The sequence below is a fragment of the Bos grunniens genome, chromosome 23 (assembly GCF_055505025.1).
Source record: "Bos grunniens cultivar Pamir isolate PY7600 chromosome 23, Bosgru_T2T1.0, whole genome shotgun sequence".
NCBI classification, from domain to species: domain Eukaryota; kingdom Metazoa; phylum Chordata; class Mammalia; order Artiodactyla; family Bovidae; genus Bos; species Bos grunniens.
Genome location: NC_141187.1, coordinates 25714943 through 25736003, shown reverse-complemented (window position 1 = coordinate 25736003; position 21061 = coordinate 25714943). Strand labels below are relative to the sequence as shown.

Below are 21061 nucleotides of genomic sequence, written 5' to 3'. Positions count from 1 at the left end.
AAATCAGCCAATCGGAATGTACATACGCTCCACGATACCCCGCCCCCTCCTTGAGGTTACTTTTCTTGGCGGGAAAAGTTGGGAAGTTTTCGCGCCGAGGATTATCAGCCAAAGGCCCTCCGCGCAGAGATTCCCAGGCGGCGAGCATGGCGGGGACCGTGGTCCTGGACGATGTGGAGCTGCGAGAGGCGCAGAGAGACTACCTGGACTTCCTGGACGACGAGGTGAGAGAGGCGCCGAGTCACGAAATTAGGGCTGTCGGAGACTTAGGGGCCGCGCAGGAGCCGAGGAAGGCCGCGGAGACACTAGGGGCTAAGGGAGACCGCGGGGCTCCAGGCTGCGGCGGAGGGGCGGCTGCTCGGGACCTTCCGCCTCGATCTGGTAGCTTTCTTGGCGACAGAGTCAGTGGTTAAGAGCAATTCTGTAATTTTTCTCTCGAGTGCAAATGGTGGCTAGGTCTCGCGAAAGTCAACAGGTTTTCTCCAAGTGCAAACCAAGTGTAAAGCCCACGTTGACCTTTTAGAGATAGTTCCCTACTCTATTAATTTGGGGGAAGAGTGGGGAAAGGACCGCGGGAAAACGGTAGTGACCCGCCGCGTTATAGGCCCCCAGGCTGGAGAAAAGGACTTTCTAATTTGGCCGCATTCTTTTTCCATACCTGATGGGAAGCGGAGAAAGAGGGTTGGTGCGCAAATAAAGGGGATTTTATAGGCAGTTTAGGATTGACAGCCATGGAATATTGCTAAAGCATCTTGGATTGATAGTGCTGTGTTTGTAAATATAACTAAGGCTCGTAAGTTCCTTATATGAGAACTCCTTTTCTGTTATACAGATGATAGGGAAATAAAATATTTTAATTAAATACAAGATTCTGCAAACGGAAAGATACTTTGATATATTAAAAGTACCTTTAATTTACATTTTGACAAGGTTTTTACTTGTCTTTTTAGACTTCTTATGAGCTCGTTTTAATTCCCCATTAAAAGTTCAGAAGTGATGCACACAGAAGAGCTGTTGGTGATAATAGGAATAATAACCGTGAGGAAGTCGTTATAATTTATACACTGGCAGTTTAGGGTGTATTTGGAATCCGAAGCTAATGAGTGAAAATGTGGGTGAAATGGGGGCCCAGGTCTGCCACAGAGATTGATATATTTATCTTGCTGTGAGAGCTGCCTCTGTTTAAAAACATCCAGTTTTTTAATTTGTGAGCTGCTGTAGCATGTGGTGGTTATTTTGCAGGAAGACCAGGGAATTTATCAGAGCAAAGTTCGGGAGCTGATTAGTGACAACCAGTACCGGTTGATCGTCAACGTGAATGACCTTCGTAGGAAGAACGAGAAGAGGGCCAACCGGTGAGTTTCCAAGAGCGCATCCCTAGTTCTGAGTGAGAATGGCTCCTCTCTCTTCCCAGGTTGGAGCAAGCTTCCCAGGGGAGGACATGGATGAAATATTTTGACCAGGAAGCCCTTAGTACATCACCCTCACCTGCCTCTATGTTTTTTACTTCTTCTCAAAGTAGATGGTGGGCATTTTCCTCTCCTTCTATGTTCACTGAGTATCATTTCCCCATCACTGAGTTACAACTGGCCTGCAGCTCTGATGTATTTTACTGGGCCTTGTAGAATGGCAGGAGAACGCAGAATCTAGATTTTCACTCCTAAGCTTTGATCAAATAAGAATGTCCACTTCTGTTTTGTGGGTCAAGTTTTTTGAATTCTGTGATCTCTGCCTGATGATTCTCTGCAGCCTCCTGAGCAATGCCTTTGAGGAGCTGGTTGCCTTCCAGCGGGCCTTGAAGGATTTCGTGGCCTCCATTGATGCTACATATGCCAAGCAGTACGAGGAGTTCTACATAGGCTTGGAGGGCAGCTTCGGCTCCAAACACGTCTCTCCTCGGACCCTTACCTCCTGCTTCCTGAGCTGTGTCGTCTGTGTGGAGGGCATTGTTACTAAATGTAAGTGGGCTACAGTTGGAGCCCCACGGAATGGAGGTGGGGTGGGCTTGGGGGTATGGAAGGCAGGAGAGGTGGAATAGAATTGGGGAACTTGCTGCTGCTGCCGCTACTGCTGCTAAGTCGATTCAGTCGTGTCCGACTCTGTGCGACCCCATAGACAGCCTCCCAAAAGGCTCCCTCGTCCCTGGGATTCTCCAGGCAAGAACACTGGAGTGGTTTGCCATTTCCTTCTCCAGTGTGTGAAAGTGAAGTCGCTCAGTCGTGTCCAACTCTTAGCGACCTCATGGACTGCAGCCCACCAGGCTCCTCCATCTGTGGGATTTTCTGGGCAAGAGTACTGGAGTGGGGTGCCATTGCTTTCTCCGAGCTTTGGGAGCTTATGGCTTCAAAAAGGTGGAGCACTGAAATTACCAGGTGAAACTTGAAGGAACTCAAGTGTTGCACAATTACTGGGGGAGCTTTGAGTGACCACCTGTGCCAGCGGAATGGTGAATCTGCTGAGAATGGAGGAGTCTTGGCTCCTGGCAGTCTCCTCATTCTGACGCTGCATTTCTCCTGCTGCTTGGTCGGGATCAGCGGTACTTTAAGGTTTTACGTGGATATGGTATTATTCTATGTGTAAATATAAAAATGAATTGATGACAGTTAGTATTGGGAGAGCCTGACTAGTTGGAAGAACATAATTTGGAGTCCTCGTGGACTTGCCTGGGTCAGGTCCCCTTCTCGTTGCTCAGTCGGGTGACTTTCTATTCCTAGGCTCTCTAGTTCGTCCCAAAGTCGTCCGCAGTGTCCACTATTGTCCTGCTACCAAGAAGACCATAGAGCGACGTTATTCTGATCTCACCAGCCTGGTGGCCTTTCCTTCCAGCTCTGTCTATCCCACCAAGGTGAGGGGAATGAATTAGTCGGACCTCTTCAGAGGTGGGGTTCAAAGTTGTTTTTTAATGTAAGTAATTAGGTAATATCTAAAGTCTTCCTCTAGATGTAAATAGGGTGAAAAGTAAGGATTAATTTGAAGGAAGATTGCTAGCCATAGTTTAATATGAAAAGTCCACCATTTTTCTTTTAAGGAAAATATTCTCTTAGGAAATTTGGGAAATTAGGGAAGAGTTGAAGGAAGGAAAAAGGTCACCTAATGTACATTTATCTTTTAGCAAAGTTAAAGTATCATGATTTCATAATCTGCATAGAGTAATATGGAAAAATACTTAATGCAGTCATGTTACTCTGAAATCTTTGCAAATATTTAACTCTGGGTTTGAGAGAAGGTTGGCGTAGAGCATGATTTTAGTCTTGGTGTTCAGATTGATTTGACGAGAATGGTGTAAGGCCTTCTTACTTAATGAGACAAAAGAAGATGATTAATACTGATGTCTTTATTGCCAGTATATGCACAACAGTAAGCAAAGAACTATAAATATACAATGTAATTAACAGTAGAAAACAAAATTGATACACGTGAGGGAGGGGGATATAAAGAAATTATTTTCCTGCTGTTAGAACAAAAAGGTAAAAGCCAATGCTAATCATCCAATCAGTACTCTTGTCTTAAATTCTTTACCTCCATTTCTAGCTTTTCAGTTAAACAAAGAATGTACAGATAACTGTAACAGTAGCAAATTGCTTCCCAGTAGCCGTTTCCCTTTCTAGTCAAATTCATTTTATGTTAGAATTGGAAAAAAAAAAAGTCAAGATGAGAAATCATTAATATCCCAGTTCCAAATTATCTTGCATCTCACTAAAATGGGTAATTTTGAAAAGTTCCCGCCATCCAGTGTTAATTTAGAACGACAGTATCCAGAGGATTGTCACGCACTGAGGAGAACACAGATATAAAGAAGACTCGGTCCTTGTCTTCAGTTTTATCACCTGCTGAGGGAATCAACATATAAGCAAGGTTTTCAGTTCAGTTCAGTTCAGTCGCTCAGTCGTGGCCGACTCTTTGCGACCCCATGAATCACAGCACGCCAGGCCTCCCTGTCCATCACCAACTCCCGGAATTCACTCAGACTCACGTCCATCGAGTTGGTGATGCCATCCAGCCATCTCATCCTCTGTCGTCCCCTTCTCCTCCTACCCCCAATCCCTCCCAGCATCAGAGTCTTTTCCAATGAGTCACTTCTTCGTGTGAGGTGGCCAAAGTAGTGGAGTTTCAGCTTTAGCATCATTCCTTCCAAAGAAATGCCAGGGCTGATCTCCTTCAGAATGGACTGATTGGATTTCCTTGCAGTCCAAGGGACTCTCAAGAGTCTTCTCCAACACCACAGTTCAAAAGCATCAATTCTTCAGCGCTCAGCTTTCTTCACAGTCCAACTCTCACATCCATACATGACCACAGGAAAAACCATAGCCTTGACTAGACAGACCTTTGTTGGCAAAGTAATGTCTCTGCTTTTGAATATGCTATCTAGGTTGGTCACAACTTTGCTTCCAAGGAGTAAGTGTCGTTTAATTTCATGGCTGCAGTCACTATCTGTGGTGATTTTGGAGCCTCCAAAAATAAAGTCTGACACTGTTTCCACTGTTTCCCCATTAGTTTCTTAGAATTGTAACTGAGTTGTACTTGAGAGCTGTTCAGCCTGTTTCCAGGTGAAATGTGAAGGTCAGAGAGGTGGAATGACTTGCTTATATTCCAGTAACTGATGGCCCCAAGGACTAGGACCCTGTCTTTTTACTCTCAGGCCACTTGGATTTTCTGAGGCACCCAGCTTTCTTTTTCATTAGGATCCCTACTTTCTATAATTTATTCTCCTGGAATTAATTGGGGGGGGGGGGTACTCTCCTGATTGCTGTGGCCAAACTTCTTAGCCCAGGACCTGAAATACACCAGACGAGGTGTTCTGGAGACCGTCTAGCATGGTTCTTAAGAGCATGGTCTTTGGTGATCACCGTGGGGGAACTCTAACCTCTCCCAGCTTCAGTTTCCTTACTTGTAAAATGTGAAAAAGGCCTGCTTTGGGAACTTGAGTTGTGGTGATGATCCCACGAGATAATTTGGTGAAGTTACACCACAGTGCCTTGCACATAGTAGGCAGTCTGTTAAACGATAGCTGTTGTGTTTTTAGAAAATTTAAATGGCAAGGAAGTAAAACTTTAAAATGTTTTTTATTCAAGTTTAATATACAGAACCCTGGAGAAGGTAATGGCAGCCCACTCCAGTATCCGTGTCTGGAAAATCCCGTGGACAGAGGAGTCTCGTGGTCTACAGTCCAGGGGGTCACAAAGGGTCGGGCATGACTGAGCATAGCACGCACCACACACAATGAACAGAAAAGCTTACATTGAGTGTACAGCTCAGGGAAATTTCACAAGATGAATATACCATAAAATCAACCATCCAAATCAGGAAGCAGCACCTTACTAGCATTCAGAAGAAGTCCCTCTTGAGGCCACTCTGCCCTCGAGATCCTGACATCTACAGCAGTTACGAGTAGTTTTCTGATTTTATATTTAAAACGCTTGTCTGTGTCGGGCTTCTTTTGTTCAGTGTATGTTTTTGAGATTCACCCATGTGTATAGGTGCACTCCATACATTCATTGCTGCGTCGTGTTCACTTGTATGGATGTGACACACTTATTTAACCATCCTGCTGATGGCATTTGGATTTTTCCTAGTTTGGGGTATTATGAGTAGTGCTGCTATGAACATTGTAATATGTGGCTTTGGGTGAACATTTGTGTTGGGTATTAACCTAGGAGTGGAAATACCAAGTCCTAGCACAGAGGAAGTGACAATCTTATACGTACGTGTTAATATAACCACGGTCCCTTATGGCTGTATGTAGATCATCCCTTCCATTTGATGGTTTGTTACTAGGACAGGATTGTGAAGAACTGGAGAAGGTACTTGGGGCTTTATGTTCCTAGATGCTAGTCTTGTGAGGGTATCTCTGAATTATATTTGTTTCTTATAACAAAACGAGTGTGTGGCGTTTCTAAGATAGGGCTGAGGTGACCACTGCTCCATGTGCCTTTTCCAGGATGAGGAAAACAATCCCCTTGAGACAGAATACGGCCTTTCTGTCTACAAGGACCACCAGATCATCACCATCCAGGAAATGCCGGAGAAGGCCCCCGCCGGCCAGCTTCCCCGTTCCGTGGACGTCACCCTGGATGACGACTTGGTGGACAGAGTGAAGCCTGGTGACCGGGTGCAGGTGGTGGGGACCTACCGCTGCCTTCCTGGGAAGAAGGGAGGCTACACCTCAGGCACCTTCAGGTACATGGTCCGTCCTGAGGTGTCTGGAATACCGCTGGCAGGGTGCATTCTGGTAGCAGTCTTTCCCGTTTGCCATCGTCCTGAGAGTTACATTAGATGGACAGAACACTGCCTGCCTGCAAGATGAACTGTCTTTTGCTAAAGAGTTGAAATTACTGGTCTCATGGTTACAGCCTCCTGGCTTGCCTGGGGGTTTCTCGCATATTTCCACCTCCCTCCAGTACACTCATTTCTGTAGGTCAGCAGGGGCTGGATTCACAAGGTGAGGCGCCATGAGCATACTTGTGTCATGCGTGCCAAGTCGCTCCAGTCATGTCCAACTGTCTGCGACCCTTTGGACTGTAGCCCCCCAGGCTCGTCTGTCCATGGGATTCTTCAGGCAAGAATACTGGAGTGGGTTGCCATTTCCTTCTCCGGGGGATCTTCCCAATGCAGGGATTGAACCCCCGTCTCTCGTGTCTCCTGCATTAGCAGGCAGGTTTTTTACCACTAGTGTAGCTGAAGAGAATCAGTGATTGAATTCAGAACAGCTTTTCTTTTCTTTTTTTCTTCCTTACCCCTTCTTTCCTCCCACCTCTCCCTCCCCTCTACTTCCTTTCTTTCCTGATTTGCCATTCTAGGTTAGGAGCCTAAGAAGGTCTTGTAAGAGGTCTGAAAAGAGCCTCATGCTTTCCTCTCTGTCCCAGGACTGTCCTGATTGCCTGTAACGTGAAACAGATGAGCAAGGACGTTCAGCCTTCCTTCTCCGCTGAGGACATAGCCAAGATCAAGAAGTTCAGTAAAACCCGTTCCAAGGTCTGGACCAGTCCTCTGGGCATCTGAGGGTGGGGATAGATTTATTAGGGTCTTTTTTGGGCATGGCCATCTTTGTCCGGGATCAGGAGGAGGGTCAAGGTTTTTTCTCTGAAGTATTTGGTGCCAGTTTCTAGTTTTGAGTTAGTAAGCAAAAGGGTGTTTTTCTTTAATATTTCTGTTGTGCTCCCTGTTAAGTGAACCTAATATAAATATTATTAGAATAGTAGTTACAATATTAGTGTACAAAGTCTATATGGGATGTATCAGTGATACATTGATTGTTATTTAAATTTGAAATGTGTTATTTTTGTTTTAGTTCTTATTTTTCTTTAAAAAATTTCTGTCTTTAAAGACAGAATGCCCATATTTAGAACTGAACAGAATATGTGTATGTGTGACAAAGGTTACTGCTAAAGTGCAGTACACATTAAACCCAAAACGTTTTGGGCCTGGAAACGCTTTTTGTTTTCCTTAAAAATTAAAGCTCCAAGCAGGAGTTGGAATCCAGGCTTTCTCTGTGTCTGTCCTGATAATGTTGCGATCAGTGTGAAAGTCTTGGAGAAGAAGCTTTTACAATTAGAAACAGCATGTTTCTTCAAGCATCTTCTGTGGCCTGAAGTATGAAGCCAGCTCATCCAACCCCAGGGTGTTTCTTCAGGCTTTTCACTGCATGGTTGTCCCTCCTCTAGGATATCTTTGACCAGCTGGCCCGGTCGCTGGCGCCCAGCATCCACGGGCACGACTATGTCAAGAAAGCGATCCTCTGCTTGCTGTTGGGCGGGGTGGAGCGAGACCTCGAGAACGGCAGCCACATCCGTGGGGACATCAATATCCTCCTCATAGGTATGGTGTGGGGACTTGTGTGGCTGCCTGGTCTTCCCCTGTGGGGTGTGGTTGCGGAAGTCTGGCATCTGTTAATGTGTGTGTCTGTACCTAGCTGTGTTTCAGTTCCTTTAAAGGGCAGAAGTCTCAAATGAATTTTTAAAGTTATGTCTTTATTATTTCTGGGTTCTCTGATTTTTTAATGTCTATTCTTCCAGGAATGGTAAAGGAAAAATTGAAAGAAAAACACGAACAACCCGTTACTATATATTTCTGTTGTGTCAAGATCTGTGCTAGAAAAGCAGCATTGGCTGGGGGCGGGGGTTGGGGGTTCCGAGAGTCACCGCTGCCCTGTCCCACTACAGGAGACCCGTCGGTCGCCAAGTCCCAGCTGCTGCGGTATGTACTATGCACGGCACCGCGGGCCATCCCCACCACCGGCCGGGGCTCCTCCGGTGTGGGTCTCACAGCCGCTGTCACCACAGACCAGGAGACAGGTAAGGGTGGAAGGGTCCTTGGCAGAGGTCTGGCGGTGAGATGAGCATAGATGCTTTGAGCTTGCTCTGGGCCCTGGCTGGTGTTGGGAAGATACACCTGAGAGGTTAGAGTAGGCCTGCCTGGAGGGGACTGAGTATCTGGCAACAGTGAATGAATGATGTAAATGGTTTGGGTGGCCCTCTAGTGACAAGAATGTCTCCTGGAAGGCTGTCAGAGAGAGTTCTGAAGGAGAAAGCTGACATTTGAAGAGAGAGAAAAATGAAGATTGTTACTACTTTATGCATTAGAGGAAAGGTTTTGAAGGCCAGTGAAAAGAGAACAGAGATCTAGTTGGGAAATGGCTTGAAGAAGGTGAGGCTCAAAGAGGAAATCTGTGAAGGAAGGCCGTTGGAGGCTGGCTGCTTAGGTATCAAAGTGGGACAAGTAATACTGTCCAGATCGGAGCTTAAATAGATGACCCCAGGGTCTGCTCCGAGTCTTAGAAGCTGACACCTCTTCACTGCGTTCTCCCGCTTATGTGATGGCGCAGGATGCTTAGAAGTAGATTGACATCTCCCCCCGTCCCCCACAACCTGGATGGTAGTGTGTTTTTCCCTCCCCACCTCCCAGGTGAGCGCCGTCTGGAGGCGGGGGCCATGGTCCTGGCTGACCGAGGCGTGGTCTGCATCGATGAGTTTGACAAGATGTCTGACATGGACCGCACGGCCATTCACGAGGTGATGGAGCAGGGCCGAGTCACCATCGCCAAGGCCGGCATCCACGCCCGCCTCAACGCCCGCTGCAGTGTTTTGGCAGCTGCCAACCCCGTCTACGGCAGGGTGAGTGGAGTCGGGCACTCACCTGCTGTCCTCACCTTCATTTGGTTTTGCTGAATAACTGGGCTGTGGAGTTTATTCCAGGTGACCCAGACCACAGACTACAGTAAGTTCGTCATCTTGCTACTGCCATTGGTTTAGGACAGTGGTTCCTCACCCATTCATCCACATCAGAATCCCCTGGAAAGTTATTTAAAACACATTTTTAAAAATACAAGGAGGAAAACCAAAGTGACCTGCAGCATCACAACGCAGGTAACTGATTGACATTGAAATGAGAGTACTGTACGCAGGTGGTGGAAGGGTTTATGAACAGAGCAGAGAGATATAATAAGGAGATTAATAGCCCGCCTTCTCTCTCCTGTTCGTTTCCCAAGAGAAAACCAGTGACAGCTCTTGAGTGCTTCAGAAAACCAAAACTTTTTAAAGCCTGTGCCAGTAAATACATTATCTCCTTGTTAAGAATTTATCTATTTGTCTTTGTTTCTTGGTATGACTATGATGTGCTTAGGTGTAATCTTTTATATTTATGCAGCTTGGGGTTTGCTTAGTTTAGGGGGGGTTGATTTTTTTTTTTTTTAAGCAGCTGTCTACTATTCCATTGTATGGATGTACGATAATTTGTTTAGCGAGTCTCCACGTGCTAGACATTTGGTGTGTTCCCTTTTTCCTGCCTGCTGTTATGACTGAAGCTGCAGTGAATACCCCTTAATGTTCATCGTTTTAAACATTTAGGGATGAATACTTGGCAATGGGATTACTGGATTAACAGGTACATGCATTTTATGGTAGAGATTGCCAACTTGCCCCCTTTAAAGACTGTACCATCGTTATACTGTTAACTAATATTTACAGATGCTTTACATTTACTATCTCCTTTCATTCACTAACTGTGTGAGGGAGGAAGGTATTATCTTCATTTTACAGATGAGAAAATGAAAGCATAAAAGGTTAAGTAACTTGGTTGAGTCACAAACCAGAAAATGACAGAGAGGGTTTGAAGCCAGAGCCCGTGCTGTGCGCTGACAGTTTATGATGCCACAGTGCATGAAAACACCAGTTTTGGTAGCGTATTTAAACATACAGGTGCTCAGTCCCCAGCCCAGAGTCTCTGAATCCAGATCTCTGGATTGGGGCTCCTGGGGGCTATGGTTTAGGAAGGTGCTATAGGTTGGTTCTAATGGATTAGTGTGGGTTGAGAAGCATACGATTTTTAGATGAATGATAACATGTGATATGTCATTCTGAAGGATTTATTTGGCAAATGTAGGGAGAAAATGGAGAAGGCAATGGCACCCCACTCCAGTATTGCCTGGAAAATCCCATGGGCGGAGGACCCTGGTAGGCTGCAGTCCATGGGGTCACGAAGAGTCGGATACGACTGAGCGACTTCACTTTCACTTTTCACTTTCATGCATTGGAGAAGGAAATGGCAGCCCACTCCAGTGTTCCTGCCTGGAGAATCCCAGGGACAGGGAGCCTGCTGGGTTGCCGTCTATGGAGTCGCACAGAGTTGGACACGACTGAAGTGACTTAGCAGCAGCAGGGAGAAAATGGCAGGTCCTGAAATGTGAACGCGATCAGAATCGTTAATGTTACCTGCGAGATTGTCAGGCCTCTGACTGGGGAGCCATCGGCTGGTAGGCCTAGAGTTGAAGGATAAGAGTATGGGCGTTCTTGAATCCCAGGAAAACCTCCCTGGGTCCTTAAGATACTGTGGCTTATAGATTATCATCCATTTTTGTTGAGATTTTATCCAGTACCTTCTGAGTAAGGAGGCCCAAGGTTTCAGGTGTTTCTGGCTTAGCTAGCTCATCATATCTTCATCACAGGTAGAAAGAGGGACTCATCTTCCAGAGCTGATCTACCTGAGAGTGAGAGCAGAATGAAGCTTGAGAAGGAGGAGGCTGGCTCTTAGACCCACACTCGCCCTGTTAAGAGGCACTGGAGCTGGGAGGTTGGGGCTCTGGTCACAGAGCGTAGTTCAGGGAAGGGCTGCACACAGAGGAGATGAATTCCGTTTTTTAGAAGCTTTGAAATGCTTTACTTCTTCACGGCTTGTTCGGTTTGTGTTCGAGGGTCTAGTCTTCTGTTCTCTCCCATGGCTGATCTGGCATTCTTGTTCTTTCTTGTGATCGATGTTGTCTCCCTGCTCCTTTTCTCCGGTGTTCCCCCTACAGTATGATCAGTACAAGACCCCCATGGAGAACATCGGGCTGCAGGACTCGCTGCTGTCCCGATTTGACCTTCTCTTCATCATGCTGGACCAGATGGATCCCGAGCAGGACCGGGAGATCTCAGACCATGTCCTCCGAATGCACCGCTACAGGGCACCTGGAGAGCAGGATGGTGACGGTGAGGCGGGGGGATGGACCAATGAGGGGCGCCCAGACACAGGCCTCGCCCAGCCAGGCCCAGCCCGGGGTGGTGGGCGTGGCAGCATCTGGGATGTGGAAGGCACCCCCGCCTCCCTGGTTCCTACGGTGTGTCTCTTGTCCATTTTGGGGTCTGAGAGCACCTCTGAGCATCTCCTGTGGACCAAGTGGCCTCCTTGTTTGTGGGGCCCACGTGTCTGCTTCCTTCTGGGTCCATCCTTTGTGAGTCTTGCCTGTCTTCAGAAGAAGCGATTTTTCTCTGGATTCAGCTCTTTCTTACTCTCCCTTCTCCTGACTTGGGCTTCTCAGCTATGCCTCTTGGCAGTGCTGTGGATATCCTGGCCACAGACGATCCCAACTTCAGCCCTGATGACCAGCAGGACACCCAGATCTACGAGAAGCATGACAACCTTCTGCACGGGATGAAGAAGAAGAAGTAAGCATTCTCCACACCTCCTCCTTGAGGGAACCTGACATCTGTGTCACGTTAGAGCTGCCCGGCCAAGGTCATGCTTGGAGTCATCATCATGGGGATCTGTTTTCTTTTCTGGATTCGCAGAATTTTACATGGTCACTTGCCTTGTGAATGTTTGTGGGTGATCAAGCCTAGGTTCTGGTCTTTTCCTAAAATGGAAGGCTTTGACGACCCGCCTGACCTGTGATGGGTGTGTCTTGTTACCCATATATGTGAACGGCCCTTTGCGTGCACGTTGAAGGGGTGGTAGATCACAAACACTGGAAAGTCTGCAGTAGGTTTGGATAAAGGAGACTTGTGCTCAAGCACTCAGAGCCTGACAGCTGTGCTGTGCTCAGTCGCTTCAGTTGTGTCCCACTCTTTGTGACCCTGTGGTCTATAGCCCACCAGGCTCCTCTGTCCATAAATTCTCCAGGCAAGAATACTGGCGTGGGTAGCCATGGCGTTCCTCTATATTTGGCTGTGGTGCAGTAGGAAACACTGTGTACTCTTGAAACATACTGGTTTAAGAATGTAGAATTTGGAGTCAGAAAATGAAATTTGAGTCCACTTAAAATTCTCTGAGCCATACTTCTCCCACTGATAAAGTAGGACAGATAACACCTAAACTACCTACGTCACAAGTAATTCCTAAGTAATACTATAGAATTAAATAAAAACCCGTGACAGAGTTTTGTACATGTCCTGTATAAAAGGGGTTTGTGACACTGGGTTCCAGGCCATGTCTGCCCTGTCACGTGACCCCGACTTCCCCGAGGAGGGGCAAGGCCACGACCCCAGGCAGGTGCCCAGGCTAGGGCAGGGGAGTGACATTCACCGTGTGTGTGTGTGGGTCCAGGGAGAAGATGGTGAGTGCGGCGTTCATGCGGAAGTACATCCACGTGGCCAAAATCATCAAGCCGGTGCTGACACAGGAGTCGGCCGCCTACATCGCGGAGGAGTACTCACGCCTGCGCAGTCAGGACAGCATGAGCTCGGACACCGCCAGGGTGAGCCCGCCGCGGGGACGGACGGTGACCCGGAGAGTGGGGACCGGAGCCCCTCAGGATGAGGCTGGGGAGGGAGTGCCCGCTCGCCAGGAGTACTGGAGTCATTTTAGTGTCGTGATTCCTTCCCTTTTGCTCTCTGGCCTGAAGGGCTTCCTATTACACCATTGCTTGTCATCTGGGCCTCAGTGGGTTCACCCACCTTTAGAAAGAGTGTCCTCAGATAACCTCTCTCATAACCACCGCCCCCTGACTTGTGGGTGTGACTCTGGACAAAGTATGTGAAGCTCTTCGAGTCCCCTTTTGCTCATCTCTAAAGCTGTTCCAGGTTGTTAATGGCTGACACTGAACATAAAAGCGGGGTCCTGGCGTGTGGCAGGCCCTGTGGAAAGGGTCTTCCCCACTGGCCTCCCTCCGGCCAGGAGACACCTGGTTGAATTCTTCCCTGGTCAACTCGTCTCCCCTCCCTCAACCCTCTGTCATGTTTTCCCGGTTACTTTTCTTTTGGAATTATATGTAGTTTTTTTGGCTAGGTGGCTTGGACTTCCCTCCCCGTGCAGGTGGGTTTGACGGGCACGCTGCGGGGTTTCTGGAGGATGGTTCCCCCTGTTCTCTCCCCGCAGACGTCTCCAGTGACAGCCCGGACCCTGGAAACCCTGATTCGCTTGGCCACAGCCCACGCCAAGGCCCGCATGAGTAAGACTGTGGACCTGCAGGATGCAGAGGAGGCTGTGGAGCTCGTCCAGTATGCTTACTTCAAGAAGGTGAGTGTCCAGGTGCTGTGCCTGCAGCTCCTCTGAGTGGGTCGTCTGTGCTCGGGCCTCCCAGCCATGCATGGCTGACCCTGGCATCTGGAACATTGGCAGAGAGCAGTGGCGTTTCCAGTGCCCTCCCTCTCCAGTGGTTCTCAGCCATGTGAGAACCAGCACGTGAGAACCAGCTGGAAGGCTTTAAAATACTGAAGTCAGAGCCCTTGGAGGCCTCAAAGATTCTGGTTTCATTGATGAGCAGCACCTCAGCTGACGGCTCCTCTGTCTGCTCCTTCTTTTGCCTCTTGAAGAAGCAAGTGTTTCCAGAGTCTCAGCCTTCCTCTTGGCAGCTTCTTCAGGTGTCCTTCACACCTGCTGCTCCTCCCAGAAGTTCCCGCATGTCTGCTGCTGTGACACAGTGTGTGTCTGTCTTGTTACACAGTGGGCCTGGAGGCCTCGACTCCCTTCTCCACCTTGTCCTCCTCACCCACCAGTCAGATGGATTGTAGCCCTTGGGGGTTCAACTGTGGGTCTGATGAGATTTTCTTGACAATCTCTTTGCTCATGTGGGAGTTGTCTTAAACACCTAATCTACAAAGAAATGGCTTGTTCTTCCACTTAAGCATTATGGGATAGACTTGTTCTCATTCACTTCTGTATTCAGTGGACACTCCTGGAGTGCATGCTCTGAGAGGGATGTGGCACACGGCTCCCAGCAGTTTTAAAGATGGGTCACAGCCGACCCCCTGACCCCAGTCCTAGGCTCAGGGATGAGCAAGGCCAGGGCATCAGACCCAGGGGGCTCTCTGCTGCTGCTGGTGGTCGGGCAGGTGGAGCTGTTCAGTCCCTAGCATCCATGATCCTCCCGCCCACCCACACGTGGTTTGGTCCTAGGTTCTCGAGAAGGAGAAGAAACGTAAGAAGCGAAGTGAGGATGAATCGGATGTGGAAGATGAAGTGGAGAAGAGCCAGGAGGACCAGGAGCAGAAGACGAAGAGGTTGGATGGGACGCAGAGGAAGGAGATGAAAGGCTCTGGTGTCGGGGGCGGCGGGGGGAGGAGGGGCAAGGCTGCAGGAGGGGTTGCCCAGACCAACGCTGCAAAGGGTTGGAGGGTGGAGGTGACTTGGACAGAGAGCGTTACAGCCCTCTTTGTCCTTTTGTGAGGATTTGGGCCTCTTTCCTGCTAGAGAAGCTCTGGGAGACTGCTGGGTTCACATTTCAGAAGTCTTTCCTCCGGATTCTCATTTGAGGCCTGAGACTGAATTTCTGAGGGTGGGCGACAGGGAGAGAGCCTTGGGAAGCAGGGCCTGCTTGTGCTGTAGTCCATGGACCTTTGGTCTCTGAGAAAAGGCAGCGGTTTGTACAGGCCTGGGCCCAGCATTCCATTTGGACTACTGGTGTTTTAGGAGGAGGATCTGTCCCTCGGACGCCAAGGAGGGGGACTCCTATGACCCCTATGACTTCACCAGCACGGAGGAGGAAATGCCTCAGGGTGAGCAAGCAGCCTCCACTGGTAAAAGGGTCTGGGTTGCCCGGCTCTTTAATGCTCTGTGTTACGCATTTGCGTGTGGGTTCCCACCCGGCTCCCTGCTTGGAACCCTGTGTCCAAGAATCGAGGAAACTCAGAACTTTGGAAATAAGCTTTGCCCCCTCGTCTGCCTCCTCGGTGCACCATGCTCTTTGCCAAGCCTGGCGCGAGTGTCCCAGATAGCATGGGCTCTGGAGCTCCTGCCTGACCGGAGCCTTTCTTGAAGCTGCTTTGGCTGGCCCCATGTGAGCCCCAGGGTTGCAGGCTCAGGGTGGAGAGGGGCCTCTGGGGTCGTGGACATGGCTTCACCTTGTCCTCTGCTCTCTGTAACCTTTTCCCCTCAAGTGCACACTCCAAAGGCAACAGACTCACAGGAGACCAAGGAGTCCCAGAAGGTGGAGTTGAGTGAATCCAGGTGAGTAGGGAAGGACCTCTTCCCTGGAGGTAGGAAACAAGCTGTTATCAGCAGAGCTCAAAACTAGAGGCCCAAGGGTTTCTAGAATGTTTTCTATTCTGATGACAATTTCAAGCTTGAAATAAGTTATGAAAATTGTGTAAAGAACTCATACATTTTTAGAATCCCCGGTTGTTTAGGTTTTACCATTTGCTTCATAAATAATTCTCTGTGAGAATTTAAAACCTGATCCCTTGTGCCATTAGGAAGAGGAGTCTTAGAGCAAGGATAGAATTTGTGTCTCACTGAAGCCTTGGAGTCTTCTCAGTAGGTTGTGTAGGTATACTTAAAAAATATGTATGTTTTTTCTTCTCACTGGATGGTTGTCATTTGTTTTGAGATAATCAGTTTTTACCAGTAGAGGTTCAGAAACAGTTTTATCTAAAAACTTTTTGTTTACTGGATACCAAAGGAGCTCCATGGCTAAGGTTTGCTTTTTTATTTTAATACCTTAACATACACAGTGTCTTCACTGAAAAAAGTTGAAACACATTATAAAGTATTTAGGTAGAAACATTAAGATCAAGCGTAAGTCCAGTCTCCAGGACAGCGAATGAACTGTATCTGAAAGCACTCTCTGAATCTTGGAGGTCTGTCTTCAGTGACTGCAGGATTCCCATAGTACGAACGTGTGTGTTCTTGTGTTTTCTGATGAGGGATGTCTGGCTTTCCTAAGACTGCTCTTCACAGTAAAACACAATCTTAACGTATGTCATTGCAGCGATGAGGATGGAGCTTTGGGGTTAGTTTCTAGGAATGGATTCCCAGAGTCAGAGGAGATGCACCTCAGAATTATAGCACATGTGGCTAACTTGGCTTGCAAAGATGTCATCCCACTTTGCGTTTCTGCCAACAGTGTACAGATGCCAGTTTTCCCTCATCCTCAGTGGCCTTTGGTTTTTAAAATGCTATTATTTCTCTACGGGCAGGAAGCTCTGTAACACAACCGCTTAGCTCTGAGGGAGAAGCTTGGGTGCGGAGTGGCCATCAGAGGCAGTCTGTAGGGGACACTGAGGCTCACGGGCTCTGACGTTGTTGTGGCGGCTTCCTCCTCCTTCACCCTCTCTCTCCCGTCCTGGGCAGGTTGAAGGCCTTCAAGGCGGCCCTCTTAGAGGTGTTCCGGGAAGCTCATGCACAATCGGTTGGCATGAATCGCCTCACGGAATCCGTCAACCGAGACAACGAAGAGCCCTTCTCCTCTGCGGAGATCCAGGCTGCGCTGAGCAGGATGCAGGACGACAACCAGGTCATGGTCTCCGAGGGCATCGTCTTCCTCATCTGAGGGCCCTCGTCTTTGGACTGTGGGATCCGGCCAAGAAAGTTCCTTCCGGTTTCCTCTTCGCCCTCCCCCCAGCCCAGCCTTTGCCTTCATTCCCTGAATGTCAGTGTTGAACTGAAGTGGAGGACAGATGACAAGCAGAGTCAAGACTTGGTGGAAGCCTGAGGACGGGTCAGGAAAACTGCCGTGGGGTCAAGAGAAGGTGGACGGGACCAAGGCGATGCGTCTTCACTGCACAAGACTAAACCACAAGGGTCCTTCCCCATCCCCACTGCCCGTCCCAAACAAGCCACACCATTCTTCACTGTAGACGGCACAACTTCTGAGTATGTTAGGGGGTCACAGCTGGTTTCTGTTCATGTGTTGGCTTCCACCCCCCAGCACTTTGGTCTAGAACAGACTCTGGTGGTTCTGTGCTGATGGAGAGAGAGACTGAGGCAAGTCCTCAGACCTAGAAAGCTTGCTTTGCGGTAGCACCAGTTAAGACTCATATGGAATTTTGACCCAAAAGACATTAAATAAACACTCATTTTTTGTACTCTCCACGTGGCCTTAATACTGTGTGATTTTTTTTGGACACATTTCATTGTATTTTCTGCCAGCGTTCCACCCGGTGCGATGGGCTGCCTGCGTTTGCACCGTGTCACCAATAGGTGGCAGCAGGCCGCCGTGCTCTCTGGGGATTAGGCCTTCGCGGGGCTGATTTCTTCCCCAAGGACATCAGCATTTATGTTAAAACTGCAAACCAAACCTTGCCAATTCAGAATAGCTTAGTGGCCACAGAAGGCCAGTGTGTGAACGTCCAGGAGAGTTGACCCTTTGCATGGCTTTGCTGAACAGGAATCAAAGCCCCTTCATGCAAAAATAATAACCCAGTATGTCAGACCCTCAAAATCGGTGAATTCTTGCCCATTAAGAGATCCCCTTACATGTAGGATTTTTGTGAAGCCTCCTAACTCCTGATGTCCAGCCCTTGGTGTCTGTTTGCCAGAAGTCAGTGGAGGCTCCAGGGCAAGACTTCTATCCTCTGTATGGTTTTGGTAGCTTCTGAGGAACTTTTGAGGTTATTTAAAAAGAAAAAAAAAAATTGTGACTCGATGGGGGGCCTGGGTTGCATGGATTGGAGGCTGCCCCCGAGAAGAGGTGGTGTGGGTTCCTAGCTGTGAGATCTGGGAGCTGCTTCCTTCTCCTTGTTGCTGAGGGGGCCTGTCACCCTGAGGCCATGAAGCAGTAGTGGGGAGTTCAGTTTTATCTTCATGTTTTTTTCACAGATGTGAAATATCAAATTCTGTTGGCAGAGCCCCAGGGAGTACAATCCAGGGAGTGAGCAGTGATACCAGAGGAGGACTTGGATGGAACTGCATACTGGCAGCAAGTCTCGTATTGTGCGGGTTGAAAATAGAGGACTTGATGCTCTGGAGGCCTCGAGGTTGGGGATACACATACATGTCTAATGTGTCAGTGAAGAGTTGAAAACTACAAAATATATGCAAATGAGAGCTGAAGGAACTGAGGGGCCAAGAGAGTCAGGACAGGGTGGGAGCTTTTGATGTGGTGTTATAGGAAGAAGAGCTAAGGTCTCCTCAGGGGAGCATTTATTAGAAGGCCGAATGCTATGTCAATGGGACTTTCGTCCTCTCTCCTTCACACCTGATGAAACAGGCACGCACGGGGTGGGAGAGTAATCAGGTGAATGAGGTGATTCGGCAACAGCTGTAATACCACATTTAGCCATAAGAACAGAAGGTAGAAGAGTATCAGCTGTCAAAATAGATGTTACCCGTATTAAAATAACCTGACTCTTAGGTACTCAGTGAATCTCCACGTTGAGTTTCTAAAAATGTGTGTGTGTTGTTTCCCAACTTGTAGCAACAGAAGAGCATTTAAAGGAAATAATTGCTGAGCATTTAAAGGAAATAATTCTTACTTCTTGCTCAGAGACCCCCTCTTCCTGCTACAAGGACCTGAACGAGGCTGCTGGGCAGAGGGGATCTGGTGTGTGAGTCAGCGTCGTCTGAGGGTGTTGCTGTGGCCACAGATGGCAGAGGTGGCCCAAATACCAGGGGAAAAAACACTTCTTTCCAAAAGAGAAGTTTGTTTCCATTTATGTGTGCCATCTAAAAGAGGTCAAATACTTTGGGGGTCTTTGAGAAATCAGTTACCTCTTGAAAGATTTTATGTTACCTTACTCCTGAACCCTCCTAGATAAACAACATGTCAGGGTGAGAGGAGAGCTGTCAAAACAGACAGTTGGTCAATGTGGATGGAATCCAGTCCTCTGCCACTTACCAAAGAACTTCAAGTGTTGAGCTGCTAATTCATCTGTAAAATGGGGCTAACTTCTGCCTTTGCGGGGTGCACCTCACCTTTGTGAGGTGACTGAGGGCAGCTGTTAGGTGCTAGCCAGCAGGGAAATACTCCATGGTTCTGCCCTTATCACTGTAGATTCCAAATTTCAGTAAAACAAAGTGAGTCATTTTGATGTGTGAAAAAGACTCACTATCCTTGGATTGAAATCATTGAAAACGATTTCCCCATGTGGAGTCCCAGAGCTCTGTCCTCTTTCCTGCCTTTCCAGGCCTTTCCTTTCTTTAAAAAAAATTTTTTTTTGTTTGTTTTGATGTGGACCATTTAAAAAATCTTTTTTGAATTTGTTATAGTATTGCTTCTATTTTTATGTTTTGGTTTTTTGGCCAGGAGGCATGTGAGATCCTAGCTCCCTGACCTGGTAGCAAACCCGCACCCCCTACCTTGGAAGATGATGTTTTAACCACTGGGCCCCCAGGGAGGTCCTTCCAAGCTTTCCTTGATGGTTCCTGACCTCCAGTCCAAATAGCTCTGACCCAGGTCCATCTCACAGGGAGGACCCCTGCCTTGGTGTATGACAATGGGCTCTTGGCTGTCTCCCAGGGACAAAGCCTGCTCAAGGTGGGCAGTGTCACCTCGGGCCTCACAAGAGCCCTGCAAGGTGGGATCATCAGGACAACATGGATGAGGAAGGAAAGGAGGGGAAACACTCCCTGAAACCAAGAATCCATAGGTTGTACCCTTCTCATTTTCCCTGAGTTTTCAACCCACCCATTGCCCTAATGACTCCAGACTTTTCCTGGGGTGAGGTTTCCCCAGAGGCTGTGGTTGGTGGAATCAGGCAGGTGCTGGGGGTGCCCTGTGGGTCAGCTCCCCGGCTGCTCCATCCTCATACCAACTAAGTCCTTCCCTCCCCGAGTGTCCCCCTTCCCTCCCCAGGAGCCAGGTGCCACCACTTCCACTCAACGGGAGGGGATTTGAAAGGTGGGGCATCGTGCCCTGGTTCTGGATGGGCAGGTAATCTCCCCCGAGAGCCTAAAGCTGGCAGAGGAAGTGAGACACACACCCCCCGCCCCCCACTGGGCAGCAGGGACCCTGAGCTTGAGTTCCTTTCCGGCAGTAAGTGGCTGAGTTCATGTGCCAGGCTGGCTGAGCCACTTCCTTACAGGGAAGTGCTTGGTTTCTTGATCTGGAAGAGGGGGTGGTTGAAGTAGGTGATGATCTCTGAGGTCCCTTCCAGTAATGCATGAGACACCGGGGTCACTTCTACCCAGAAAACACATTAGCCCTGGTACCACTTGGAGGCAGGTCAGAATGAGTCTACCATCCTGTTAAACACATTTTTTAAGGTTAGTGATATTTGTGCTTCTCAATTTTGTGACTGGAACTCCAGGATATTTCCCACTGTCTCAGGGAATTGTATTCAATTCCTAGAAAAAAAATTAGAATAAAATTAATTTTTATTTAACTTCACTTTAATTGGTTTTAATAAGTTCTTTTTCTTTTTTTTCCTGGTTTGCTGCCTCGGTGATGAATGCTGGTTTCTGCCTGGTTCTTTACTTACTAGAATGGACTCCTACCTCATTCTCTTCTGTTTTCCCTCAAGGGAGAGAATTAAGATTCTAAATTCTTTTCATATCATACCTTCAGTAACACTGGCAATTTAGAGTTATGTAATTGGTAAGTTCTTCCTATCATTACACATAACAAATGCAGAAAAGGCAACTGTCTACCACTTTACAATCTTTGAGAACCAGAGGTGATAAGTTGGTAGAGTGAGACATCTTAAGAGCTGTCATT

At 48.1% G+C, this 21061-nt stretch overlaps 1 protein-coding gene across 2 annotated transcripts; it reads left to right on the top strand.

The window, feature by feature from the left end:
* Positions 1-58: 58 nt before the first annotated feature.
* MCM3 (minichromosome maintenance complex component 3) lies at positions 59-17497 on the top strand. 2 transcript variants are annotated; one of them, XM_086369055.1, is made up of 17 exons: positions 59-224; positions 1243-1355; positions 1750-1958; positions 2715-2845; positions 5939-6177; positions 6864-6972; positions 7662-7815; positions 8160-8291; positions 8902-9110; positions 11288-11462; positions 11792-11918; positions 12796-12946; positions 13567-13707; positions 14587-14690; positions 15100-15185; positions 15567-15636; positions 16759-17497. In XM_086369055.1, exons 1-17 carry the CDS (start codon positions 147-149, stop codon positions 16955-16957), a joined length of 2427 nt encoding a protein of 808 aa, XP_086225181.1. In that variant the 5' UTR covers positions 59-146; the 3' UTR covers positions 16958-17497. The 2 variants fall into 2 exon arrangements, with proteins under 2 accessions (XP_086225181.1, XP_086225182.1); XM_086369056.1 differs by lacking the exon at positions 1243-1355.
* Positions 17498-21061: the final 3564 nt, after the last annotated feature.

Coding starts and splice junctions, on each gene's coding strand:
- MCM3 (XM_086369055.1), top strand. CDS start 147: ATGGCGGGGACCGTGGTCCTGGACGATGTGGAGCTGCGAGAGGCGCAG. Junction 1,959..2,714: donor GGAGGGCATTGTTACTAAAT/GTAAGTGGGCTA, acceptor TTCTATTCCTAG/GCTCTCTAGTTCGTCCCAAA. Junction 6,973..7,661: donor TCAGTAAAACCCGTTCCAAG/GTCTGGACCAGT, acceptor TCCCTCCTCTAG/GATATCTTTGACCAGCTGGC.